The sequence below is a fragment of the Cyrtonyx montezumae genome, unplaced genomic scaffold (assembly GCF_038088225.1).
Source record: "Cyrtonyx montezumae isolate F1298 unplaced genomic scaffold, pur_monq_1.0 scaffold_13, whole genome shotgun sequence".
Classification (NCBI taxonomy): Eukaryota; Metazoa; Chordata; class Aves; order Galliformes; family Odontophoridae; genus Cyrtonyx; species Cyrtonyx montezumae.
The window spans coordinates 2,615,395-2,643,159 of record NW_027071859.1 but is presented as its reverse complement, the minus strand read 5'-3'; the positions used below and the strand labels follow the sequence as shown (position 1 = coordinate 2,643,159).

The window sequence follows — 27,765 nt, the reverse complement described above, 5'->3', positions numbered from 1 at the left end:
ACTCAAAGCATCCCATCTAATGCCATTAAGAGAAGACACAGCCATGAGTGGCCGATGGTGATGTCTTCACGAGAGGTCTGGGTAGCCAGGACAATGCCTGCCCTCCTTTCCTAGTCTAGACAGAGGCGAATGGGTGAGATGAGAGGGGAAGAGTGGGGGACGAGGCGATGGGTTGCTCAGAAAGGAACACTCTGGAAGATTATTTTATCTAAGGTGGAGACAGGACGTCGTTGGAAAAAATAAATAAATAAATCAAACCAGAGTAAGACAGACCGTGCAGCTCAAGAAATCAAAGCACTGACACCAAAAATGTTTCTCCGATTTCTTCCAATAAGTTATTCATTTCTTTCTTTTATTATTATTATTAATTATTATTAGGCTCCTCCCCCTCCCCAAATCATTATTTAAAAAATGTGAAAGAACAGAAGTGGGAAAAAAAAAAAAAAAATCCTGGTGGTTGTCTTCACATGTTCCTGGCAAGAGATTCTGAACCACTGGTCTTGCGCCATTGTGCTCCTCTGATCTTAAATTATCGTCTTTCTTTTATTATTATTATCATTTTTATTATTATTATTTTGTCCTACCTAATAGAATTCTTCCAAAGCCCAATCCAATTTTTTTAAAGCTAAAATTAAGATGGTTTTGTTTTAAAAGATTATCTCTCTCTCTCTCTCTTTTCTCCTTTTATTTAACTTTTTTTTTTCCTCTTTTCCTTTCCTTTTTTTTTTTTTTTTTCCTCTCATTTTCTGTGTTTCTCTTCCTTGTCTCCAGTTTTACTACCTGGTCCTTCGCCAGATGTGTGCCTGTTAGCAGTGTTGTTGTTCAAGAACATCTTGTCCATGCCTTTGAGAGCTTCAGTCAGGTAGTTTTGGAGGGCCGTGAGGGCGGCGCAGATAGCGGGAGCCCCAAAGCCGTGAGTGATGAGGCTGAAGTGAGTCAAGCAGCTCTGAATTCCTGGTTCCAAAATAGGGGTGGGCCGGCTGTTTCCAATGGGTGTCCTGTCCTGGGCCAAGAGATCTGTAAATTCTTTACAAAGTTGCCTGAATGAAAGAGATAAAGGCAAAGAAAGAGAGGAAAAGAGAGACAAGGGGAGAAAAGCAATGGTTAGACTCATCCCACACTTGTCACGGTTCTCTGAGACAACCAAAATTGGAAGAAGGAACAAGTTCAAGCCAAAGCTGATCCCAGACCACAGGATAGAACATTTTTGCCCTTCCTTTAGGATTTCCATAGGATGTGTGATTCTGCAATTAGCATGATGAGGCACTGGCACAAGATGCCCAGAGTGGGTGCCCTGACCCTCAGACAGCAAAGGTCAGGCTGGACAGGGTTCTGAGCACCTGTGGAAGCTGTGGCTGTCCCTGTTCACTGCAGGGGAGTGGGACCAGGTGGTCTTAAAGGACCCCTTCCAACTCAAACGATTCTATGATCCCTCACTAGCACTTGAGGACCATCCTAGAGCGATGCTTAGGAACCATGCCTATGGTGATGCTCTTCAGGAAACAGGGTACTGCAATTGCAGCATGACAGCAGGTCCTGAGATAAAAAATCTCTCCTGCAATCATAGCAATGTCTCCGAAGCACTGTGAAAACTCCACTCTGCTTGTTGCACCCAAAAATGACCAACCTGAATGGGAGATACACCGTGTGTCAGCCAACCACCCTTCTGAACCATGGCCCAGAGCAACTCTCAACTGTTGATCCTGGAAAGATATCCCAGCCATGTGCTGCTAAAGGGCGCAGGGATGTGGTGAAATAACTAGATGGAAACTTTTTTGAGATCGCTTGGGCTACGCAACCTTGTTGAGAAAGTTCTGGATTCTAGAGATCTGTTCTGGCTTATCAAATCTAGCACTTCCAAACACAGAATTGTAGGGGTTGGAAGGGACCTCTAGAGTTCATCAAGTCCAACCCCCTGCCAAAGCTGCACCCTAGCCCAGGTTGCACAGGTAGGCATCCAGAAGAGTCTTGAATGCCTCCAGAAAAGTACACTCCACCACCTCTGTGTGCAGCCTGTGCCAGTGCTCCATCACCCTCTCTGTGAAGAAATTCCCACACACATTTGTTCGGAACTTCCTATGCTTGAGTTTGTGACAATTTCCCCTCATCCTATTACCACACACTGCTGAGAAGAGTTCCTATTTTGTTCTGTGGAGAGAAAGACTAATTAAAGCATCAGTAAACATCTGTCCCTTGTTTAGTTGTTTGGTTTTTTTTTTACACTCTTGAAAATTAGACTTCATTATTATTTTATTTATATATATTTCCCCCACTCTCTCTTTTGCATTGCTCTAGTCCAGAAGGCCTTCAAGTCAACAAATGCCAAGGCCACACAGGAACATCAGAGCTGTGGAGATTCCCAATGGAGAAATTTATTTAAGCAGATGGCTATCCAGGGACTAGAGGGGAAAGAAGTATGGAGTGGGAAAAAAAAAAGAAGAAGAAGAAGAAGAAGACATAAAAGGAAAAAAAAAAAAAGAAAAGAAATGAAACACTTAAAAAAGGCGTTCAGCTCTCATCGTCTGAAATTCTCTGAAATTCCCAGTGGGTTAAAGGTTTCAGAGGGTGGAGAAAGATAAAGGTCTACTTCTATGTGTATTATCCATTAGGAAAGTGCAAGAGAGGAAACTTTGAATTTGGAGAACAAACAGTAATGAGCGCAACATTTTACATCTTCAAAGAGCAAAGCAGGGTCTGTGAGCAATTAAAGTTCTGGGACATTAATATCTTCTGACCCTGTGGAAAAGGGCAATCAAATTCCAATCACGTCTAAAAAACATCTGGACAAATTTGAGCAAATGATTTTTCAACCCTCCATATATTTCTTTAAATTACGCTGTCATCGGAGGCAAGTCACGTCCCAGAGCATGAAATAAATGAGAGCTCCTTGGGCTGCTTTCTTTTTCCTTATTTTTTCTATTCCTCATCCCCTAAAAAAAAAAAGATAAATGCACAGCACTGCCACCGAAGACCTGAGCACTCAGTTAGGAGAGGCAGCTGGGTGCAAGTCATGCCATATAACAAAGCCACCAACAAAGTCCCCATGGAGAGAAATGGGACCAAAGCGAGGGTGATGATCACTTCACAATGATTTTGTTGGATTTTCTCCCTTTGCATTCTTCTTTTTCCCCTTTTTTGTTTTCTTAATTAAACCATCTGGGTTAGACATTGAAATTTGGTAGCAGGAAGACAGGTGTGCACATGAGCAGGAGGGACAGACAGACCATGGTGTAGAAGCAACCCACTTTTTGTTGTTGTTGCCTTCTCATAGTGTTTTTTAGACTGAGGATGACTTGGAAAAGATGCATGGTAGCTGAGATCAGGGACAAGACCTTAGGGACAACACTGTCCCACTGCAGAGTGACCCACAGACAATAAGAGCTACCCTACCCACAGAGCAATGTGGGCATCCCTTCCTTCCCCCAAGGCCGCTATAATTTTGGGACTGCAAACTCTATCTGCCTTTAAATTGACCTCAGACACAGGGTTTAAGATAATGGGGGATTTTTCCAGGGGAGCAATGGGCAAGTTGGCACTCACTTTGTAGCAAGCAGCATGTTTTTCCTGGAGTGGAGGTCGCTGGGGTCTGTGTGCTGTCTGTTCAGGTATTCAGAAACAGCCTTGGCTGGGAACTCCGTTTCGCAGATGTACCCAAAATCCCGGGCTAAATGAACGGCCTCACCTGGACAGAATGAGAGGGGCATTAACACCTCCGGGCTGGGGCCAAGCTACCAAGGCACTGTGTAACACTTTACTGCTGCCCACTTCTCCCTCTTGGAGAGAGCAGCTCTTAAGAGTCACGTTTAGAAACCCAATAGTATACCCTGAACTTTAAGGCCAGGCTGCAGATGGAGGTTTTCTCTCTATAAACCCTATTTTTGGGGGGAAATAAGAAGTTTTGGTAAAAGATTTACAGCTGTCTTTGCAGCAACATACTGATGATGGTTTATAGACATGCATGCAACTGATCCCATGCAGAACTGTGGCAGGGAACGCATACACACACACACACACACACAAATTCAAGTGAACTGGGACAATAAAAAGGAGGGAAACTAAGCAAGTCCCAAAAGACAGAAGGAGTCAACCCTCCCTTAGAGTACCAAAAACACTCCTATTTCAATACAGCAGAAGAACATTTTCCAACATTTTATGGACGAGGACATAATGTTCATTTTGATGCCAGTTTTGTGTAGGACTACATGGCACTCACATCATTATCATAGTTCTTGCCACGTCAGTATAATGCTGGAAATAAGTCTAATTTGTTTGATATAATTCATTTATCTGCTCTCTTCGCCGACCACCGGCAACGGGAACTCATCTTTGACCTCTGGAAGGATATCAACTGATGGCAATTTTTGCTGTGAACAACAGTAACTCTTCTAATTACAATTGTCATTTCCACTTCCTGATTTCTAATTTCTTGCCTACAGAGAGGTTCATGTCATCAAACCCCTACCGACACACTCTGCACCACAAGAAGGAGACAGTGCTTGAAGAAAGGTGGGGAAATAAAAAAGGGAAAAAGTAATTAAAGAATAATAAAAGAAAAGAAAAAAGCACCCTCAGACTCTAAAAGGGATTCCACCAGATTACAGCTCAACTCCTCCAGAATAAAGCGTTAAACCCTTTAAAGCACCGCCTGAGGGTAAAGGGGAAGATTTCCAACACGCAAAACAAATAGGTCTAATAACTCCAGGACTGCATTATTTTTAACGGTCAGGAGTTGCCTTCCAACGTCATCTCTGCTTCTCAAAGCTTCTCGCTAATCAACGAAGCTCTTTATTGAACGTGAGGACACCCAGAGTGTCCCCACCGTGGCCATCCCATCCCCCCTGGCGACACTAGGTTGATGCTGGCCAGAGCATAAGGACAGCAGCACTCAAGCCTGGCTGCTGGCACCAAGCAAACTTCACCTGCAGCAGGTGCAGCTTATTCCAAAAGGAGGAAGCTCTTACGAGAGAAACCTCTGTTGATCTGTAAGGAAACCAGGAGAGCGATGCTTACACCATCCTACTGACTTAATGTGGGTTTTAACATCGCTTCCTATCCTCGTGGTTTTCAGGGACTTTGCTTCTGCTGTGGGTAGAGTTTCTCGCACGCAACTGCACTCACACCTATGGATCAGCACCAAAATTCTGTGCATCCCCTGCACTGTGCACCCCCATGACCATATCCGAGCCCTGCACGCTACCAGGAGGAGCTCGCTGCTGTCAGCCCCAGCTCTGCATGCGGTGAGGGCTTATCACTGCCACAACTCCACCAAGGAGTGCTGGAAAGTTAATATCTAGCACAAATGTTTATGCATGCTTATACGCAGAAGAGATAAGTGGATTATTTCTACGCCTCTCGGTGTGTATGTGTAACGTAGATGCATATAATTCATGATTGCCACTGTACTACTCCGGATATGTTTTTTGGAGAAGGTCCAACTTGCCTTAGTATAAACATACACATATCCTAAACGTATTAAGGGGCTTCAAGAATGGCCCTTCAGTATAGTAACAATAAATAAAAGGAAACATGCTGAACACCGAAATGACATCAGCTGACTGAAGAGTTGGACTCGATGATCCTTATGGGTCCCTCCCAACTCGGGGTATACTGTGACATGAAACGAGGTGAAACTTCAGACCCCTCCCCCCCAACCCCCCCTTCCTTCTCTGCTTCCTTGGGAATAGCTCGAGTCCTTGTTCTGTTCCAGCCACCATAAGGTGAGCTGCACTCCGAAAGTTTTAAAACTGGTGATTTCTTTCACCACGTTTATTTCGGTATTCTTTTTTTTTCCTCAGCGAGAGTCGACCATAATGAGCATCAACCATAAATAAACTCGGGAGGAGGGAATTAGCGGGAGGACGAAGCAGACGTGAAGTCAGAGAGCTCAGCCCCGGTAATTAATAGCAGTGAGGAACGGGACTGCCCAGCCCAATCACACACAATACACACAACCCATTCTCGCCACCGAGCCCAATTAGTGCCCCCCTCCGGGGATATTTGGGGGGACAGGATCCTTGACAAGCGTTCGGCCAACCCTCCCTGCGTTTCACATCCACGAGGCTTTCCCACCTGATTCCCCCCAAAGCCCTTTGTGGTTCGCGAAACGTCAGCCCCGAGGTGGGAGCGGGCAGGGGGTGTGAAGGGAGCTGCGACCCTCGCTTACCTTCCACCAGGGAGGTGAGTAAAGTGACATTTGCAGCCTTACGCCTGCCGGCTGGTAAATTCAAACCGATTTTTTCTAGCCTTTCTCTCAAAGATCTCCCCCCGTTTTTCGATTTGGCTCTAGAATTGCAAAGAAAGTAAGATCGTGGTTAAGCCCCGCAGTGTTCCTGGAAGAAATGTTCAGACTGTGCGGTCAGTGGAGCCCTGAGAGGGTTTTTCATCCTGTGTTCAGCACTTTGGGTGTGTTGGTCGAGCTCTAGTCTGCTGCTATTTGCTTAATTTCTCCCAGGAGTGGGAGTGGGGATGAGCCCGCTTTTCTCCTGCTTATATCCAGGGAAATCAAATAATGCCAGATAGCAATAATTACGGCAGAGGGTTCTGAGCTAGAGAACAAATGAGCTCCTACTGTATGGCATTAACTTCTGTTAGGATGGAGCGTGGAGATGGACGGAGAGATAGAGGAGAAATAAATCACAAAATCGCAATCATTTAGTCCGGGAAAGAGCCACAATAATAAGAACGAGGATAAAAACGAGAAATGAAATGCTCGAAGGGAGAACGTATGTGTCTGCGGGCAAACAGAATGGGAGGAAAACACTTAGGAAACTTCAGGATCCGTTTCGTGCCCATGCGGTGAGGCAGTGCTCACCCGGAGGCACCGCGTTCTGCACGGGGATTGGGGTGCCTGAAGGAAGACGTGAATATTTGTCGGAGGTTACTGATAAGGACACTGAAAGGATAAGGTGGGAAATAACGGAGCTATTGTTCACACACCCATAGGTATGTACATCTCGAGGGGTGGAATCCCGTCACCTGAGAAACCAGCGAGAGAATTTTGGCACTGAGATCGGAGCCCATCCCGAGCACTTCTCGGTTCTTAACAAACGTTGAAGACTTAACGGTCCCACTTACGGAAAGGAAGCCAGCAAAGACAGAGAAAAGTAGACTGGCTTTCCACTATTTGCTATCAAAGTAAGTAGGGATGCACGGCAGAACCGCAAGAGAACAGCTTCCTCTATTTCTTGTGCACTCAAGCGAAGCTTGTCTAAAATTCAGATTCGAGATAGGAACTGAAGTCAGCAGCAGCCAATGATTAGGGCTTGGGCCATCTCCAGTAATCCACTGAAGCTCTGTAATGATGTTTCTTTACCTTGATAATTACATTTCCTACACTGTATCTCTCCGATGTCCTCCTGCTCCATTTGCAGTTGCAGGCGGGTGGCCGCCTCTAACCAAACCTCCGCTCCCCTCCCTGGCACACACATCGCATCTGAGCAATGCTTACAGACACTCAGGTGGAACGGCAGCTATTTTAGGAGCTCCTCATTCCCACGCGTGTTTTAGGGTTGACTGCAAGAGCGGGGCGTCGTACCCCTCTCCAGACACAAAATTCCTGACGTCAACACAGTAGTAATTGCAGGAAAACTAGCAAACATGTTCATTTTAGAGCACCTCACAGTCAGAGTTGCCTACTAGTTGGTAAGACCCTTCCTACTCTAAGGCACGCTACTTTTATGCGTAAAGTGAAATTTATTCTGGGCCAGTTCATAGGCATCTGTGAGCTGCCTGAAGTCGCTCTTTATTTTCCAGTCCGCCATATTTTGTCCTCTCTCCTCTTCCTATTGGCTTGGGAGTATCTCTCCCCCCCATCATAACGTCTTCCCTGTTCTCATCGGTGCGTGTCCTTAGCTCAACTTTCCAACGGGAAAGTCACGTTGACAATTAAGTCTTTCATCCTCTTTTGAGAAGATAAAGCCCTTTCTCCGTGTTCACCCAGGTGATGACTTGGGAGCCTGAATTCTTGTTGCTGATAACCGAATGAGCAATCTCCCACTCACCGGATCTGTACTCGGGCTCGGATAGCGCTCGCTTAACGAGGACCAATAACATTAACTACTTAAAGGTTTTCAGCAGCACTGACCGGGCCTTTGGCAGGTGATTTGCACCAACTGCGACGGATTCCTACACCCTCTTTGGATGGACAGCCAAGTTTCTGCCTTCCCGAGCTATCCGCTGACGGTCTTTATTTCGGGAAGCTCGGATAAAAGTTATACCGGGCTAAATGTTTCTATACTTCCCAGCCCGAATACAAAACATTTCTGTTTTATCCTCGCTGTAACACAGCCAACCCAACCCCTTACCTTCTCAGCACTCCTCCTAGCAGGGATGCGTTCAGACACTCGGGGGGAGAAAGGCGCCTTTGAACTTCTCCCACCGTTACTTTATACTTAGAAGTTGAACTAAGCAAAGACAAGCGGCCAGGGACAGAGCAGAACACCTCTCCGGTGTTGACCGAAATTCCACCCAGGAAGCCATCTTTATTCATCATCAAAGAAGTAACGGATTTTGGAGGAACCGGAACTGGAGAAAGAAAAAGGAGGGAGGGGAGAAACCGTCATGGCACGAATAGCATAGAGTAACCGCACTGTAACACGCACAGCAGAGCGCAATGAAGGGGAACTTTTCAGCTCTACAGCGAATTAACGGGGGGTACCCACCCCCACCCCTCCATTTTTGGGGAGAATAACAAGGAATGTGATAATAACAAGCATGGCGATGCAGCACAGCCTCTGTGAAAGGTTTAATTGCTGAGAAATAAAGCACGCATTCGGAGCATTTGGCAGCTTTGGGTTTTAAGCATCACGCTTCCCATCCCGTTGCCCCTTCCCCATGTGTTCGTACGACTAACTGCACCTGACGTTTCGCAAGGTAAAAAAAAATAACCAAAAAATACCAGAAAGAGTTAGTTCTTTAGCTCACGTTTCCCATTACTTCAAAGCTGAGCCAGGAATAAATTCCCTACACTGAGGGAGTTGCTGCCTTAAATAAGTGTGGAGGCTGGAGGATACAGCAACCAGAAGACAGCTCTGTTATTGCTTTGTGTTTTTATTAAGTCTGGTTTATGAAACAAAATGAGCCTTTTCCTTCTGATAAAAAGAAAAAGAAATGGGAAAAAGAAAAAAAAATAGAGATGAACACCAGAAAAAAAAGAAAAAAAATCGCAGTTTAAATCATGACGTGCACCAACAGAACCGTGCTGCACTGTCTTCAAAGCAGAGGGGAACTCATTTGTTTCCTACAGAAATGAGGTCTGAAGTTATGAAGGCTTCAAATAAACAAATAAATAAAATGAAGGAGGGGAAAAGCGAACAAAAGCGAACTAGAAACTTTCCATTCTGCCCGCGACCAACGTGTCCCTTTTCTCTGAGAAACGAGAGTTGCGTTAAGGGTGAGGAAAGGGATGAGAACAAGCAAATCCCCATTATAGCATCCAAGCCCGCTCAGAAACCAACAGCAGCAAGAAATTGGCTGCAGCCGAGCCCAAAGCCGTCCCCCGCGCCGCGGTTTTTTGTCTACAAATGAACTTCAACCCGAAAGTGAAATTCAGCTCATAATTGCGTGCAACCGTTCTGATTTACGGCAGGTGCGCTAATCAATCAACCAATCGCTTTAATTTATAGGGAGCCTCGCTCTGCCTTGTCCCAGTTGTTTCATTTCGGCGAGTAATTGATAACAAACCGTACTTAAGGTATGTTTTATGCAGGAGTTAATAAGAGCTGACAGCTGCTACCGCTGCTTCACGTGCGGATCACCGCAACGCGACGCGCGGAGAGAGCTCCGCGACCGCGGAGAGCAGCGATGGAGAACACTTTAATTGATTACACACCCTCTCGCAGGGCTGATACCGCTTCTTCCTCTTCCCGTTTCCCACTGCAATCGATTGCAAAACCGATCCGGCAAATCAGAGGGCTCTACGGTGCGCATATGCCGGCTATTAGCCATTTAAAAACCCCTGTTTATTTGCGACGTATCTGGAGAATCAAGCCATTAGGGTTGAGGGGATATTTTAAGTCGTCTGGAGTTGCTAAACAATAAGATCGGGTATCCTAATATATTACCAAGTGCTAACTACTGGGCAATTGCCAATTTTATAACCTCAGCGTATGGAATAGACACAACCGTGTTTCACCGTTTTTATTACAGATCATTTCCTACCGCCAGACCAGACCCCCACAATAAAAGCTCTATAACAGCTAAAAACCAAAAGGCATGTCGATTTCAGATACACGTATTACTTGTATATAGTCTCCAGTATAAACAAATTATTTGGAGTGGCTTTACTTCAGGGAATCGGGAAGTGAAATGGATTCCTATTTCTCTATTATTTTTAGTTGGGCACATTATGCAGCTCATAAAGGCTTTTGCAAAGAGTTGGAGATGGGCATAGTAATAGTTATAAGAGAGTTAGAGGCCTTTTCTTGCTCTTAATGGGATTTTTGCCACTGATTCTATAGGAAGAGACTCCTTCGGGGTATTGGATGTAAAAAAAAGAGAGACCTTGTATTTCCCCCATTATACGTGGATGCCATATAACGTGCTCTGCCACATCGAGCAAGCTCACCATCAAGACAAAGTAAAAAAGAGTTGGATTAACGAAGCACCACACCAAATGAATTTTTATCACTGGTTTTTGTTGGTTGGTTGGTTGGTTCTTTTTCCCTCCTCCGAACAAACACACGGACTCAGTGGCTCGGGTACACCTCTACCGTGGCTACGTTTAGCGGCCGCTTTATCAGGTCACTGTCCAGTGAACTGAGAAATTAAACAAGAGGCAGCAATTCCGCGACCATCTGATCTTAGTCCAAACTCACTAAAGAGAGAGGGTACCCGTGCGACCGCTCCAACAGACCCCACTCCTCCCATCGTGGCACTTCTCGCACTAGTTAACCTCTGAAATACGGATTTTCTCGCTTTTCCCCTGCGAATTGCTGTCGGTGAGCAGGCAGGCTCCTTCCCTGCTCTGCTGAGCACCGTTGCTCCCAGAGGTGCCCCTCCCCCCCCCCAAAAAAAAAAAAAAAAAGTACTGCACGAACACAGCGAGCGGTTGGGAGCCTTAATAACTCCCATCCCATTCTAGGGGCTTTTCCAGGCGGTGTAAGCATGTCTATCGCGATTTCATAGCTTCAGAGAGATGCTGTTCTATCTACACTCTGTATCTTCTGTAAATTACCTAATGCTCCCTCCAAAAGAAAAAAAAAAAAAAAAGAAAAAGAAAAAGAAAGAAAAAAACGTGTTTGCCGTGGGATGAATTATCGCTATCTGTGTCGTATCTGCGTGTTTATCGTGGCTATCGCTTTCCGGCTGGAGGCAGAGACAACAGAGCGTGGAGGTTGCGGTGGCTGAACGGCCACACGCGGACTGCGCGTGTCACACCCCCGCGTGCGTGCAAACCGGTGCGCACCGTAACGGGAGGTGATTTGCAGTCGATGTCAGCTTTTCCCCGTAGCTGCTGACAGATGAACGCACAACTCCCGCACGGCATCCCCCACCATCTCCGCTTCAACGTTTTTTTTCCCCATTGATTTACTCCCTGCACTTCAAAACTATATTTAATTACGGGCGTGACCGCTCTCACGTCATTCCTCCTTCCCAGATCTCCTTTTCTCTCTTTTTCTCTCCATTCCCCCGTTTCTCTTTCCCCCATTTCTTTCCTTCTTCCCTCCCTCTTTCTCTCCCCGTGGTGATTTCCACCCTCTTTGTCATCTCTTCCCCTTCCATTTCTCTTCAGCTTATCAATAAAGCGGGAGAGCAACAGTAGCCGCTTGATTTGTTAGTAATTATAAGCATACTGTTCCCTCAAACGGGATCTCTAGATGAGCGAGATCGCTTTAAAACGACAGCAGGAAATGGTGGGGAAATGGAGCATGGCGAAACTCAGCATGAAGCTTTCAGTTCTTTACATGTTTACAATTTTCTGTGCATACATTAAGTCTTAGGGGTTGGTACTTTTTTTTTTCTGATTTTTTTTTTCTTTTTTTTTTTTTTTGTGGTGGTGGTGGTGATTCTGTGTTGGGTTGCCATCGGCCCACGCGCGAAAATGCGCACGCAGTATCCTAAAGGGCTCTAAAAAGGGCATCTCAGCATCACTCCAACAGAACGGATAAATAGAATCGTGGCCTGAAAACAGCTGGGAAACAAAAAAAAAGGAGAAGAAGAAGCTCTGAGCTGTGGACGTCGCCACAGTAACGCTGCAAAGCAATATGATCGTCGATGCATCAGTCGATCAATTCATGAAACAACCCATCGCGATTAGTACGTCTTAATAGCGAACTGCACGGGCGGACTAATTAGTGAAGAGGTGTCAAACAGCCCTCAAACCCCTTAATCTGCCTATTAGGCGTGAAGTGAGCAAGAAGTCCATCAGAGCAGCAAGGCTGTGTTGTTCCCGGTGATGGGGACCGCCTTTGTCGCCAAATAGAGGGACAATAACTGCCCGTTGTCACCAAGGACCCAATCATTGTTTAAGCCTTAATGAGCAAACACAGAAAGTGTAAACGTCCCCTTCCTTCTTGTTCCTGTCTTCTCTTCCTCGCTCCCCTTTCCCCCTGGATGCCAGGAGTACGTTTCAAAGTGAAACACGTTCCCTCCGGAATTGCTGCGCGTTAAATTAAAAGGAATCACAAGGCTCAATGGGGAGTGCAAGAAAAGGCGCAGAGCAGAGCGGCAGTGAAGCAAAAAACTCTGCAGTAAGGCTGCATTCCCAGATCTATCATCTGGAAGGCTGTGTCCGGAGTGGTTTTCGGTTAATCATTTATTGCTGGATACTTCAAGAGGGGGGGGCGGGGAGGAAACTCGTTCTGCTCGACTCAGAGTTACTTGGGAAAAAGAAGAAAAAAAAAAGGACAACCCGAAGTTAAGAGAGCTCCTTTCATACGTTTCCTTAAAACAATGCCATTAATAGAGCACGTCTGCAAGGAGACAGCGAAATAGGTGTTTGGGTTAAATCGGTCTTTCGTGCTACATCAGATGTGAAGTTACGGCCGATCTTTGAGAAATAGCTGAAAGTAAATAAATACGTCGGGATAACGTTAAGGTCACTGACTGTGCCCCGGAGTCACGAAAAATTAACTTCGCGCTCGGGCCACGCTGGGATTTGAGCGACGACGACTGATATTTTGCCATAGAGAGTGCCAAGCGAATTTCAGATGAGCAGATGACGAGGGGACCCGACACTTGGCAAACCTGCCCTTCCCTGCAACGGGAACGGAGGGAAAGGCCTCCAAACCTGCAGCCAGTAAGTTCTTCAAGGCTGAGTTAAAAATCTCGTATTTATTCCCTTGATGATGATTAACATCTTGATGATTTATCTGGCTCCCTCCTTCCACTCCCACCACCCAAATCTTAATGGGACTAGGAGTTAACGATGATTTTTTAATGTCTTGTTGGAGTTTTAGACTGTTAATGTACCGCATCCTTCTCATTATTAGTTTATTGATTGTTCATTGACCAGCCCCCTTCAAATCGTATTAACCACCCTCTGCCAGCTTAGATTAGGAGAGTTTTAAAAGCACCTTTCATTATTTCACCACCACCGCAGCAGAGCTCAGGCTTGGGAGCTTAATGCTCGCTCTAATGGGGCAGCTAAGAGATGAGGGGCCACGGTCCCTGCCTATTGCATTAATAGCTCAAAGGGGGCTAATACAGAAAATTAGCCTTAAACGAGCTCTGGAGATCTCCAAATGAAAGAGCCATTTATCACGCTGGCTACCTTCACTCCACTCGTTTGCTCTCTCTACTGGGAACAACTCATTTCCTCTTAACTAAATTACTTCAGAAATGTCAAGTAAGCTCAGATAGCAAACATAACAAGAGGCCGCGTTTACGTGGGATCCATTGTGCGGGATCGATACGTGAGATAAATCGATAGCTGCCTATGAATCCCTTTATGGTTTCCTTAATATTTTTGGCAATCCCTTTGCACCGATGGGTAGATAATTCCCTCTGCAGGCCCCGAAGTCCATAAAGAAGGCACGCGCAGCCTGGATGGTATAATTAACTTTATGCTTCAAGTTCACGTTATATTCTTTTCACTACAGTTTAATTAAAGCATCGTAGGCGCTGAGCTATGTTTTGGCGAAACAGATCCCCTCTGCTGCTCATCTAGTAAACGCGTATCACGAGGAGCACTCAAACCCATAACTCTTCGCATCCTCTGCCTGCAATAACCACTCGCAGGGTTTAAATAACTTATCCTTGCTTCAAAGTACACCCTCACAGCTGCGAAGCGCAGAGAACAAAGCGAAATTCAGATGGGAGCCTCCCCGTGTCACTCCTTTGGCCCCTGTTACCCACTGCCTGCCCCAAACGTTACGTCCCACTAGCGCCCACTTCTCCGCACCCATAAAAAGAAACCGAGCCCGCATCGTCCCCTTCTGCTGGCTATATACATTAGGAAGAAAATGTGCCTACAGTGACTTTAGGACAGCAGCAGATGGACCTGAGTGCCTTTTGGTAATCTCATTTCCAAAGCGGACGTGTAACGCGGTTACAACTCAGCGTATCCCTCTCCCTGTGGCACCGTGCAGTGCCCACCTCCACTGCTCGGGCACATCCCATCCTGTCCCAAATCCGTGCCACGATTCGCATCTGGATCTGAATGGGAGAGCGCTCCTGCTGCCCCCCCCACCCCCCCCACCCTCCGTTGCAGAAGGGAGAGGGGTGCTGGGGGAGGGGGGGAAGGAGGGCTGGGAGAGGGTTACAGGCTGCGAAACGAAAGTGTGAGCTCGCCCCAGCGTTAAAAAGGAGGCTCCCGACCACAAATCAACCACCAATTAATCAAATAACGCCCACGAGGAAACATCGCGCATGAGGCAGCAAGCGGGGTGGGAAGGGGAGGAGGGGGAAGAGAGAAGGAAAAGTGGGGGGGGAGAAAAACACCCCACCAGAAGCCGTCAGGTTCAGATCCCGACCGCAACACCCACTCGGAAACACGCAAGCCAAACTAACGCCTTTTCCTTCAAGCGACCAATTCTTTGTCTCTCTTCGACATTTCCAACCCGTGGCCTCAAAAGATCTCCAAGTTTTCAACCCTCGACCAACTGGAACCTCGTGGTAAACGTACACGAGGATTGAAATAAGAAACAACAAACACACAGGAGGACCTCATGCCGTTTTAAATAAGCGTTTTAAATAAGCACTCCTATTATTTAGCTTTGGGTTCTAGATTTGGGTTCGCCTGCACTGAAGTGTTTGTAGCTGTTCTGAGCGGTTGACAAATCATAAAGTCCCGGAGATGAGTGCTGCTGATCGTAAGCATAAGGGCCAGAATTTCTAAGCCTCATCTCTGGTACTTAAAATTGAATCTAGAAATAGAAACCCCTTAGATAATTAAAGATAGCTTCCCCTACATTTGCAGTGTGGGATCTGTTTAATGTCTATCAGCATAACACAACACTAATCGCCAAGCATCTTCCAGTGACTGTCAGAGAAATGTAAAAAAAATTAAGCAGCTGCATTACGCCCAAAATGAGTTATTGTAATTACATTTAATTAGTTTAATTAGTTAATTATTTTGCTTACAGCTGTACGAGAGACTGCAAACATTTGTTAATATCACATTCCCTTTAACAGTATGGGGTGATTCTGCAGTTACACTAAATCATGTGCGCATATGTAGAAAGATTTAAAAAATAGGCAGGGGGAAGGGGAGGTGGGGGGGAAGGAAGGCAGAGCTGCTTTCCACAGGCGTTGCTTTCTCTCCCCCTCCACCTCCCACCCGCCTGGGAGATGCACTGAAGCCCAAAAGAGGAGTCAACCCCCCCCCACTCCCCGGTATAAAGCCACGCGATCCCCACGGAGGGCTGTTGGGGGTGGGGGGCAGCAAGGGGTGCCCCACTCGAGGGCGTTTGTGTGATTGGAGGAAACAGAGGAAGGGGGGGGGGGTGGGAATCAACTTTTCCTTTCCTTTTCCCTTCGCTCTACCTAAAGACCCAATCAACGATTCATCTTGCTCCCGTGTCCGCCTCCTTCCCGGATAAATTCATTGTCCCGAATTAAAATCTATACGCACACGCATATATATCTATGTCACAAGGGTATTGCCACGCGGTAAAAGTTTATCTAGCTCGTTGGAATAATCCATACCTTTTTTAATGACAGACTGGTCCAATAAGTTCATACCGCTGTTATTGGCATCTTCAACTGACTGTGGATATAAAAACATCACTATTCAAATTGACTGGATATTAAAGAACCGCGTACATAAATCATGTCATTCCAAACTGGAGTTGCTGTTATTTCCATTTATATTAATTCACGAGGGGAGGAGGGAGTTTTGTTATTATTATTCCCTCAAATCGACAAGGAAATGAAATTCTTACAAATTATACAGTCGCCTAATAAAAAAAAAATAAAAATAAAAGGGAGGTGTGAAGCATATGGGGCGCAATATTGGTTTTGTTATCTTATACAGCCACGGATATCTCACGGACTTCTTTGCATTCGAGAAAGCTTTACATTTCTCCCTTTGAAAATCCGGCAATTTGGCAACATCTGCAAGATCTATTACACGACATAAATGAACACGATTAAGGACAACTTCAATTCCCCCTCCGCTTTCCTCCCTTCCCCTTCCCAACCCCCTCCACCTCTCCTTTTTGTTGGTGTTGTTGTTTTGTTTGTTTGCTTAACCCCGCTACATCTTAATAATTCAAGGACCGTTCATTTCTTCTATGGAATAGTTATGGACTTTTAATTAAAGCCTGGGCGATTTGGAGAGCGGCACAACACCCACGTCGTGTAGGGTGAGAGTAGAAAAAGATTTACTGCTCCCGGGTTCCCTTCCGTGTCCCGAATTTGTGGGGCGGGAGGGCCGAGGGGGGTTACGCGTTATCAAAAGTATCAGCTATAAAATTGATCGCCTAGAAAAAGTCCTCCGATCCGCCTTACAAGGCGTCCTCCTTTTATGATGATTATTATGAGGAGCACACCTGTTATCAGGCACTCACTCCTTGAGAAGGGGAGAGAACAAAGAGGGGCAGAGCCCACGTTGGGTCGTATATCTCAGCTCGAAGGTGCGATGCACAAACGCAAATCACCGGGCTCCGTCTGCGCTCGGGGCAGCGAAACCATCTCCACGAGTTGAGAGTCCAAATTCCCTGCAGAACTGCGACAGGTTCCGCTTCAGGGTGAACTCTGGGCTTCAGGTGGAAGGAGGACCTATGTCTGTGCTTGTTTGTGTTTATTTTTTTAATTGATTTCTGTTTCTACCCAGGGCTTGGCTTTTTTTTTTTTTTCCTTTTTCTTCTTCTTCCCCCCCCCCCCCCCAATTTTTATTTTTATTTTTCTGTTTTTCCTTTTATTTTCGGGTTGTGACATATTTGAGATCTTCTCACATACGCATATATATATATATATATTTTTTCCACGATAAGGAAAAACTCTTTACAGCCAAGCAACGATTTCCTTCCCTATTATTTTAACTTTATCTTTGCTACTCCGAGAAGCTGACCCCAGCCTTTCTCTGCTCAGCAGCCGTTCAAGACGTGATATGATTTAGGAGAAAATTACAACCCCCCCCCCCCCCAAAAAAAAAAAAAAAAAAAAAAAAGGTGATGGAGCAATTTTTCCCCGGGATCTTTCTGCTTCCTTCGTTTTCCTTCGCTGAGGAGGAAACTTACGTTTCCTTACGCTGCGCGTGTGTGCGTGGCTCAGTCTCTCCCCTAATCAATAGCCCACGTACCTAAAGGGCACAACATACAATTACAAACTCATCCCTCCTCTCCCTCAGCAGCCACCAAGGAGGGATGATGAGCAAATCCTGCAGCCTGCTGGAGCGCTGCGCGTTGCAACTCGATGGCACAGAGCTGGAGGTAAATATGAAAAGCCATCTTCTCTCCCTATTTCTCTCCCCCCTCCCTTTCTCACCTTATCTCTGGGGTATAGGTCTGTGCACACGGTTTATGTGTGTGCGTGCACTCCGCTCGCTCCATCAGCAACGTGGGTTAGTTGTTGTAGTTAATGAGAAGACTCCTGTCTGATTTTCTATCTAATTACGCCCTCCTGCTGGGTTTTTGTACAGGATATTCGCTCAGCATGCTGGCAGTTAATAGTCACAGAGAGGATCGTAAAGATTTAATTAGGACTGCATGCGGAAACGTGGAAAAACAACTCAGACTTTTAATTACTAGACTTCTTTAGTTAAAAGTGATACCAGGGGTTACTTTATAAGAGAGTTGGGTGTTTTGGTGCAACTTAACTTTCCGTGTCTCTTGCTGGCACACAGGCGGGGACGGCCGTCAGAGTGGGGAGGAGGAGAAGTGGAGATATGTATGGGGGTGGGGGGAGGTGAGGGGGTTCCTGATGTACTTAGGAAAGTGAGAGAGGAAGATTGCCCTCCCTTCCTTCTGCCAATAATCCGATAGCATGGATCTTCCTCTATACCATATATATATGTGTATGTATACATATGGATGTATACAAGCCATATATATACACCTAGCGGATATATACATACCACGGATATATATACACACATATATATATATACATGTCACACATATATACACCTACATCTTAGCCAACAGCTAGGGAGATATCTGAGAGGAAACCCTGAAGGACGATCCTTCCCTGTTTCCCTTTCAGCCTGCATTTTCCCCCTGTATACACCATTGCCCTATTTCTTTCTAGTAGAACCCAGCTTTGGTCTAGATGGTGAATGGAGTAATAATCATCTGCAGTTGCAACGGTATTTTCCAGCATCGCTATGAAATAATACAGATTTGTTTTCCAAACGTAGGTCTTGGCTCCCCTCCTCTCCCTGCCTGACGGCCGTAAGTGGCAGATTGAAAACTCCTCTCGAAAGGGGCAGCAATAGCAATACAATACGTCCTGTTTACAATAACAGAGCGCTATCGTGTTGCAGTCACTTAATTCCAGCCCTGGACAATGGCTTACACATGGCCTGGATTTGGTGTTTATATAATAACCACTGTTTCTCTCTGTCACGCACTCTCCTCCTCTCTCTTTTTCCCCTTGACAGCCCAACCCGTTCTTATGGCATCTATTTAATCAGAGACGCATAAACTACAGCAGGGATACACGTCTTCATCTGTCTGCCCTTACAGCAGTTCAACTTTTCGGACTTCATTAAAAACGAATAAAAAATAAAGCTTTTGGGACAGTTTCTGGAAGTTATTTCTTGGATAATAAAGGGAATCCTCATAGCCTGAGCAGAACCTGATCCACATTAAAATTCTCGGTGGAAAACTGCCCAGCTTCATCTGTCATTGATGGAGGGACAAGAATAGAAAATGCTGAACAGCAGAAGAGGACCGGGCTGCTTTCCCTGCTGCCTGTGCTAACTTGCAGTTGGACACCTCTCCCTTCACGTGTTTCTCCTTGGGATACCCTCTCTTTCTTGCCCTCCTCCCCCAGTTTGCCACCAAACTTTTACAAAGAAAGGGCCACTTCCATTCCCAGTGCCTTCAGCATCCCAAGCAAACAGCTCAGCCCACAGCCAGGCTGCCTGTCCCGGTTCCCATCCCTATCCCCGCCGGGGAGGCAGCTTGTGTGCGGCAGCGACAGACTGAGCTCGGAGCCGCGGGGATGTTTCACTGGGAAAGAGGGGAAAAGCTTCTTATCTGAGCTCTTCAAGGCTTCTCTCTCTATTTTTTTTTTCTTTTTTTTTCTGAAGTTTTTCTCTCTTTCTCTCTATGCCTCCCTCCCTTCTTTTTTCCCTTTCTTCTCCTCTTTCCCTCTCCCGCCCCTCTCCTCTCTCTTTCTCACAAGAGCCAACAATTACCGGCTTTTATTTGAAGGAGGTATAAATATCAAAGCACTAACAGTAGTTAACGCCTCTCGCTTGAGGAGCGAGAGAGAGAGAAGGGCAGAGAGAGCAGAATGCGAGCCGAGACCTGCACACACGGCTCAGGACTACCCCCAGGTCCCCAAACCAGCTCGGAAACCTGCAGAAACCAGTGACCCGTCGGTCACTGAGCTCCGAGGCAGCACAGCCGGGCAGAAAAACCTCCCTGTTCCCGAAATCCTCGTCCCCAGTCAAGCTGGGGGACCTAGCAGCCCTAAGACAATCCTCAGGCTGATGCCACGCGTTCCCTCTGCCATCGATTCACACGAAGTTCACTAGCATCCTTTTCCACTGTTCACTCTTCCCCTCTTCTCCTTCTTTTCCCCTTGTCTGTAACTTTGAAATCTACACTCATCTCTTCCTTCGCGTCTCCCAAGTTTTAATGTGTCTTCTTAATATCTGTGATAGAATTTGGAAGAAAGGCAACCCCTGAACCCTGACTTTCTGAAGCCCGATGCCTGATCCGGATGCTCCATCCTCCCCTCTCGGGGCCGTGCCCCGTTCCAGCAAGGTGCCAACCTGCCCAGCACCGAAGCTGTTAAGGACCACTCTGTTTTTAGGAAATAACACGTGACGATGAGTTTCGCGTGGGATGGGGGAAGGCTGGGAAATGCAGCGCTTTCAGCCCCGTGAAACTCCTTGGTCATCCAAAGGAGAGAACTGAACTACTTAAAATCAGTGCCACTCTAACAATTAAAAAGGGAGGGAGGGGGGGGGCTGGCTCGGTCCTGATGGCCCCACTTGGTTTGGGTTCTGTTGTTATTTTCCCTCATTCACGATTGGAAAAAAAATAAGTGGTAATTTGACAGTTTCATCAAAGTCCCTGGAGTGCAGGAAATTAGCGTGGGGGTGGAGGGAGGAGGGGGCAGGGGAGTGAGATTGCATGGGAAATAGCTGGGATTTGAAAAGCCAGGCTTCAACCCTGCCAGCTTTGGGAGCACGTGGAGAGGTGAGAGCCTCTTCCTTCCCCACGCACTCTGCTGGTTCACGTGCGGTTTGCACCAGCTCGCAAAGCAGAGCCCGTGCGTGACAGCGATGAAATAAATACGCCTCAAAAATAATAATAATAAAAAAAAATAAAAGCCCCCACGCCATAAATAAAGGAAAAAAAAAAAAGAAGTGGGGGAGGAAAGGGCAATATCTCCATCATCATCACCACCTCCAGCGCGACAACAAGCCTTTTAACCCACACCGAAACCGCTGCATACCCCCAGTGATCCTTCCCAGCTGGAAGGCATCGCCCAAGGAGAAAGAAACTCGGTGCCTTACCTGGACCTCCTCCATCCCCGGGTGCCCGATGCCGTGCAGAGAAAGGCTGTCTCCCATGCCGGAGTCAAGGCCATGGTGAGCTGAGTGCAGCAGGACATCTGGCCGCCGTACCGAGTGGTAGTCCCGCCTGGGGTCCAGTCCCGAGAGCTGGGGCAGGGCGGCCCGAGGCTGTGGCAGCAGTGACCCGGTGTCTGATCCCACCTCTTGCCTCTGCCTCTGTCCCCAGGGGTGCTGCTGGGGTTGATGTAAGGGGTTTAGGGAGTAGGGGTCATTGACATGGGAGTAAGGGTCCTGGCTTTGGTGGTAAGGAAGAGGCTGGTAGGGGGGTGGGAAATAAGGCGGCTGGAAATCCGAGGACGGGGTGTGAGAGAGCGGAGGAGCGCTGGAGTAGGGTCCCTGGGAGACGGATCCCAGCTGGGACAGCCTGGAACTGTGGCTGGGCACTCCATCATGCCGGTCCTACAGTCGGGATGAAAGGAAAACAACAACAACAACAACAAAAAGAAAAAAAGAAAAAAGAAAAAGGATTTTTTTTTTTTGGACACAAAGAGCGCAAACGCAGCAGCAAATCACCCACCCCAAAATAAAATAAAATAAGGGAAAAAGAAAAGTAAAACCATGGTGAACCAGTGTTCGTTGGTGTCCCCCTCCCCCGTCGCACGCTAGCAGTGTCCCAGCGCTTCGTACCCAGACCTATTCCCAGGAATAAATCGGGAAGGGCGAAGAGGGGGTTGGGAAAGACACTTAATGTCATAATTAAAAATGTAGGACTGATGCTCCGTATACGATGTGCGACTCTAATAACACGAGTCTGCCTCCACCGGTCCCAAAATAAAACCAAAAGTAAAAAAAAAAAAACAAAAAAAGAGAACCCTCAAACCCATCCCTCCTAACCACCCACCCCCTCGTCCTGCCCGAAGTTTCCCAACATCTCTTTATTCCCTCCGCTGAAACCCTGTAACTCAACATCACCGACCCATCTTCACGTGGAAAAAAAAAAAGACCCGAAGGGAAAGTTGCACTTCTCGGAGGAGCCCGAGGTAAGGAGTTGCCCGAGGAAAGACTTGGGAAAAAAAAATAATAATAATAAAAAATAAAAATCACGGAGACCCTTTGTATAAAAGAGTCTAATAATAATAATGGAAACCAAACAGAATAAAAATGAAACATCTGTATTGATCTGTATTGAACAAATCCAACAGCTACGGTTTGTGCAGGAACTTCCAGTGTCTTTTTGTCTCTTTTTCCAATATTATATTCCGGAGAAAGGGGTGGGAGGGAAGGGGGGGGGGGGGGGGGGTAATTGTAATGTAAAGTCTTTTGGGGTGGGGGTGGGGGGGGTTGGGGGGAGAGAAGTGTGTGGAGGCTTCAGAGAAAAGGTGGGAGCGGACTTTTGTCCAACTCCATCGCTCGGAAGCTGCGAGGCTAAAGTACCCAAGTAAAAATAGATATTCCACGAAGTGCAGCTCGTACCCCCACAAGCAATGGCACACATGGTCTAAAAAAATAAATAAATAAAAGGGAAAAAATAAACTTTTTTCCCTGTTCTCACCAACCCCCCCCCCCCCCCCCCCAATCTCCCCTAGCTCAAATCGAGAACACACAATGCAAAAAGGGAGAAGCAGCTGCAAGCCTCCTCCAATTATTGTGCTAAATTACCAAGCCAAAGGCGTTTAAAAGAGAGAGAGGGAGAGAGAGAGACAACAGATCGAGAGAGAGAGAGAGAGAGAACATGCAATTCTAGTACAACATGGATCCAAACTCACCATGGCGGAATAGGTGTGGACTAACATCTGGAAATAAAAAAAGTCTTGTAATAGCTAAAAATCAAAGAGTGGCGATAACACTAATATTTGGAGGGAAAAAAGAAAAAAAAAAAAAAAAGAAAAAATATCAAGGAGATCTGCAAAGGGTCGTGTTGGACACAGGAGAACAGCTTGAGATATTTCGGAGTCTATCCATCAAAAAAAAAAAAAAAAAAAAAGAAAAAAAAAGAAAAAAACAATGCCCCCAAAACCGAGCCTGGAAACCTCTATCTACATATAGGATTCACCCCTCCCTCTCTGGTTTTTCTTTTTTTTTTCTTTTTTTTTTTCTCTTTTTTTCTTTTTTTTTCTTTTTTTTTTCTTTTTTCTTTTCTTTTTTTTTTTTTTTTTTCCCTTTGAGCTCCCAAACACAATCCTCTTCAACCCAAGGCTGGGCTCAGACTGCTCCGCTACCCCTTCCTCCCTTTCCTTCCCTACACCGCCTCATAATAATTGATATTCATGACTATTAATATTACACGACTACTTTAAAGGGAGAATGCAGGACCAAATGGAGCGTGAAGCTGGCAGCCAGCTCGAGAGCTCCCCTACTATTGTAAATGACGTTCATTCAGTGGAGAATTACTCGATGTAATCAGACGAGGGGGGCTGGCAGGGGCAGAGTTTGGGGAGAGGGAGAGGGGGGAAAAAGTTTAGCAGGGAAGAGGCATAACTTCAATTAACTCGAGCAGGGGAAGACGTGGAAAGCAGACACTGAGCTGGAGCAGGGAAGGGAGATGGAGCAGTGCTAGAGGCGAAGAAGAAGAAAAAAACATATTTCTTTTTTTCCTTTTGCGTTTAATTATACATTCCCAATACGGTGAATTGATTGCCTTTGGTGCTTTTGTTCTTGTAGATTTTTTTTTTAACAAATAATGTAGAAAATAAGAGGCTTTCCTAATCCTTTCGCTTTTTTTTTCTTTTTTTTTCTTTCTTTCTTTTTTTTTTTTTTTCTTTTTGAGGAAAAGAAGAAGAAATGCTCACTGCCTGTAATCTATCTATTTACAGAGGAGATTAAGCCCTTCTGGTGCGTGTTACCGACCGTGCTTATTCAGAATGCTGCAGCGGGTGAAGTTGGGTCCCCTTCAGCTCCGAATCCCGTTCCTCCAGCCCGATACGCAGGAGAAAAAAAAAACCCCAAAAAAACCAAAACACCCAACCGCCATCTAGATATGTACATATGTATCCCGATTTTCGCCCGAATGTAAAATGTATGCCGTGATTTTTAAGGGATAGTAAATTTCTGGTTTCGAGGCGAAGCCGGGGGCGATGTAAAACCTTTTTGATGTTGCAGGAACTCGTTCAACTGGACTGTCTGCCATTTCTGTTAAAGTTCAACTTACGTTCCTTCCTAAATAGACTCACACTTCCCAGAGCAGCCCCCCCCCCCCCCCCAACCCCCCCGTTACACACACGCACACTTTTGTTTTAAGAGCAGATGCCATTTAAGCGCCTGAGACGCCCCAACCATCGCTTTCCTAATTAGAAATCGGAAAGAAAAAGGAGGAGAAACACCTCTTTTTCTTTTTTTTTTTTCCTTTTGAGAGTTCTTCCTCCTTTTTCAAACCAAACCGTAGAGATATTATTTTGTGAAGGCTGCCTGGTACGGAATGACCCGGAGCGCACCCGCGGGTTTCGGTCACTCTGCTCCATCGCACCGCTGCGTCCACGGCCGTGGAGGGACACGACGATGTCACATCTCCCCTTCCAAAATACAGCACGAAGGGAAATCTCCGACATTCCCAGACCCCTCAGGACGGGAAGGGAGACGTTTTGTCGCCCGCTGCCTCGGCACAGACAATGGCCGGGCTGTGCTGGGCACGGGGAGGGCTTTGCGGGGCTGGGGGGCTGCGGGGGGACCCGCACACCCACCGCGCTGAGTGCGGAGATATTGCGGCTCTTTGCCGTCCTTTCTCCGGCTGAGAAAAGTCGGAGCAGTGCCCTCCCCCCCCCCCTGCCTCTCTTTCTCTCCCTTTTCCTCTTTTCTTTTTAACGCTAAGTTGGGTGCTTCCCGATGGAAGTCCGGAGAGGTCCCCGAGAGCTGAAGGACAGCTCTGGACGTCGGAGCGGTGCGGCCCCGACGGCGCTTCCCCGTGACAATCCAACCCCCCCCCCCCTTCCTATAACACCACCACCAGATTAAAATTAAAAACCAAAATCACTGACGAAGCGGCAAACCTTTCCCTCCATCTATTTCCCCCCCCTCCCCCATTTCCTTATCTCCCTCCCCCCCCCCAATTTCGGAGCCGATCCAGCACGCTGCTTTACTTACAAGGAACGCATTCACGGTGTTGTTGGGAAAGATCCGGGCCAAATTAAGAACCGTTTCGAGGTGCTGTGATCCCCCCCGTACCCACACACACAACACTCCGTCCCCTCCCGCCTCGCTCTACTTTAGGACCTCGAAAATCCCGGGAGGTCTTAAAAAAAAATAAACCAACAAAAAACACAAAAACAACAAACCCAGAACTTTCCGTGTCCGCTTTGGTTGGATCGGTTCGGGTGTGTGTAACCACGGACGTGAGAGAATGTGTGTGCCTCGTCATTAGTGCGGGTGAATGTGGACGCGCACATCTTATCTACCGGTGTACGAGCTTAAAAAGTCATAAAAAAGCCGTCCGGTTGTGAAAACGAGAAAAAGAAATATATATATATCTATATATCCGAATTCAGGTTGAGCTTAGATTGGAAATTAAGAAACATGAAAAAAAAAAAGGAAAGAAAAGAAAGGAATGCATCCCGTCCCCGAATAGCAGATCGTACTTCTCTTCTAATTTCATTTTTTTTTTTCTCTTTCTCGACATTTGCCCGTATTTAATCGAATTATATTTAATTCGGGCTCTAAACAATCAAACTCTTGCCTTTAAGTTGCCTCGTTCCAAGCCCCAGATCATTTCTTTGATGTTTTAAATCGCATCAAACAGCTTTTCCACGAATGAAAAAAAAAAAAGAGAGGAAAAAAAAAAAAGAGGAAAAAAAAAAGAAAAAAAAGTTTAGGACTTGGCATGCCGAATACAAATTTGCAAATAAATAAGCATTTAAGCATTTACTCTTGGTTTCCCGTCTCTATATGTGTGTGCTGTGTCTGCGTCTCTGTATCTGCATGTAAGTAGATATAGAGCTATATATGTATTATATAGTATGTCTCTATGCAGCTAGATGTATATTTAAATATACATATACTCTCTTACTCATATGCATATTATATACTCACCTCATAGATATCTTCGTACTTGACATTTTCAACCAGTTTCCAGAGCATGATGGCAGGCTGTTCTCTAGGAGGTGAGTGCATTCATGTGAAGAGCAGATGTCTGGATTCTCAGTACTTCTCTGTCTGTAATGATCCATCTATAATTGGAAATGGGGGACAGACACCAAATCCGACGTTCCTCTTCCATCGCAACTTATATCTGTTGTCTGAAACAATAGGCTGCAGAAGTAAACCTCAATCGGGTAGTAAAAACATTATCTGTTACATAGTTATATATATCTACAGACATAGATGTGACTATATATATGCATATACACACATATATAGACCTCTCTGCTGTCAGATAATGACATATATGCAGTTTCACATACATATACACGCACACATACACACTTATATCCCCAAACATATAACTTTTCCCATGTGCAGACATACATAAAGTGACCCATTTATATATGTAAATCGTATATATTCTCGCTTCAGTATGGATTTACACAGGCACATGTATACTACACGTTACATATGCATATATGCACACAAACCTGATCCATTTAATATGGGACTATATATCCGAACATATATATGGATATATTTATATGTCTGCCCTTATATACACGAACATACAGTGATCAAAGATTTGTATTATATAGTGCGTTTATCCACTATTTATGTAGAGGGCAAGATGAATAGACAGACAGACAGACAGATAGATAGATAAATAGATAGATAGATAGATAGATAGATAGATAGATAGATAGATAGATAGATAGATAGATACACAGATAGATAGACAAATAGAATGGAGAAATTAACGCACAGTTTTTCAACCCCATTTAAATTAAAATAAACCTGTCCCTGCACCAGGAGGTTCATCATTTGCAATGAGATGTTATGCTTTTCCCCCATGCAATATGCTTTTATTTACATGCCCAGAAATCGTCCTCTCTTAAAGCACCAGAGAGCATCTCCTCAACACATCCGAGCCAAACTAAGAGGAACACATTTAGATCAATGGCTTTCATTTGAAAGCCTTATACTTCGGACTTGGGCTGTCTATTTGAGAACTTGGAAACACTTTCTCTGAGAAAAAAAAAGGAGAAGAAAGAGTTTCGCAAGCCCTGCTCAGCACGCATTTCAATAGCGATTAGCTACTTTCTGCACAACGGTGAAAGCAGAGTTGGTTCTGTGCCGTTTCAGGGCAGCTCTCGGTTTGGAAGGGGAGAGGAGGAGTTGGACCATTTGTAACCTTTATTATTATTATTATTATTTTCCCCCAGGCAAACCTTCGCTCGCATTGTCCTTCTTTAACACGTCGTACCGCACAGAGGCGACTTATTCTGCAGGCGAGCAGAGCCCATCTCTGCCTCGGAAAGGGAACAATTGGGCTTTGCAGTAGGATAGTGCACCAGAAGGGGGGGTTGGGGGTGGGAAAGGGGTGAATTAGTGTGAGAGACACACGCAGAGGCAGAGAGAAAGAAGGTGTTTCTAAATTTGAGGTCCTGTCTCCGATTCCTACCAATCTTTGTTATTCTGCATGGGATCCTATGTGGGTAGAGCAGTGTTCTTTGTATTTCCAGAGGTCCTACAGGTAAAGACGCTTTTATACATGGGTAACAAGGAGAACTTCATCAGGAGACACTTGTGGTGTCGTTTGGTTGGCTGGTGGGAAG

The 27,765-nt window shown here is 45.9% G+C and overlaps 1 protein-coding gene across 2 annotated transcripts; it reads right to left on the bottom strand.

The window, feature by feature from the left end:
- Positions 1-221: 221 nt before the first annotated feature.
- Positions 222-26,176, bottom strand: TFAP2B (transcription factor AP-2 beta). 2 transcript variants are annotated; one of them, XM_065730457.1, is made up of 7 exons: positions 26,096-26,176; positions 21,077-21,535; positions 16,087-16,147; positions 8,304-8,523; positions 6,164-6,282; positions 3,541-3,682; positions 222-1,040 (listed from the first exon to the last, which is right to left on the bottom strand). In XM_065730457.1, exons 1-7 carry the CDS (start codon positions 26,174-26,176, stop codon positions 740-742), a joined length of 1,383 nt encoding a protein of 460 aa, XP_065586529.1. In that variant the 3' UTR covers positions 222-739. The 2 variants fall into 2 exon arrangements, with proteins under 2 accessions (XP_065586529.1, XP_065586530.1); XM_065730458.1 differs by lacking the exon at positions 26,096-26,176 and adding an exon at positions 22,843-23,647 and having other exon boundaries at positions 225-1,040.
- Positions 26,177-27,765: the final 1,589 nt, after the last annotated feature.

Excerpts from the sequence above, each read along its gene's own strand:
- TFAP2B (XM_065730457.1), bottom strand. The coding sequence starts at position 26,176 with ATGCACTCACCTCCTAGAGAACAGCCTGCCATCATGCTCTGGAAACTG. Across the intron at positions 21,536-26,095 it reads AGTACGAAGATATCTATGAG|GACCGGCATGATGGAGTGCC; the intron begins GTGAGTATATAA and ends TCCCGACTGTAG. Across the intron at positions 8,524-16,086 it reads CCAGTCTGTCATTAAAAAAG|TTCCGGTTCCTCCAAAATCC; the intron begins GTATGGATTATT and ends TTCTTTCTCCAG.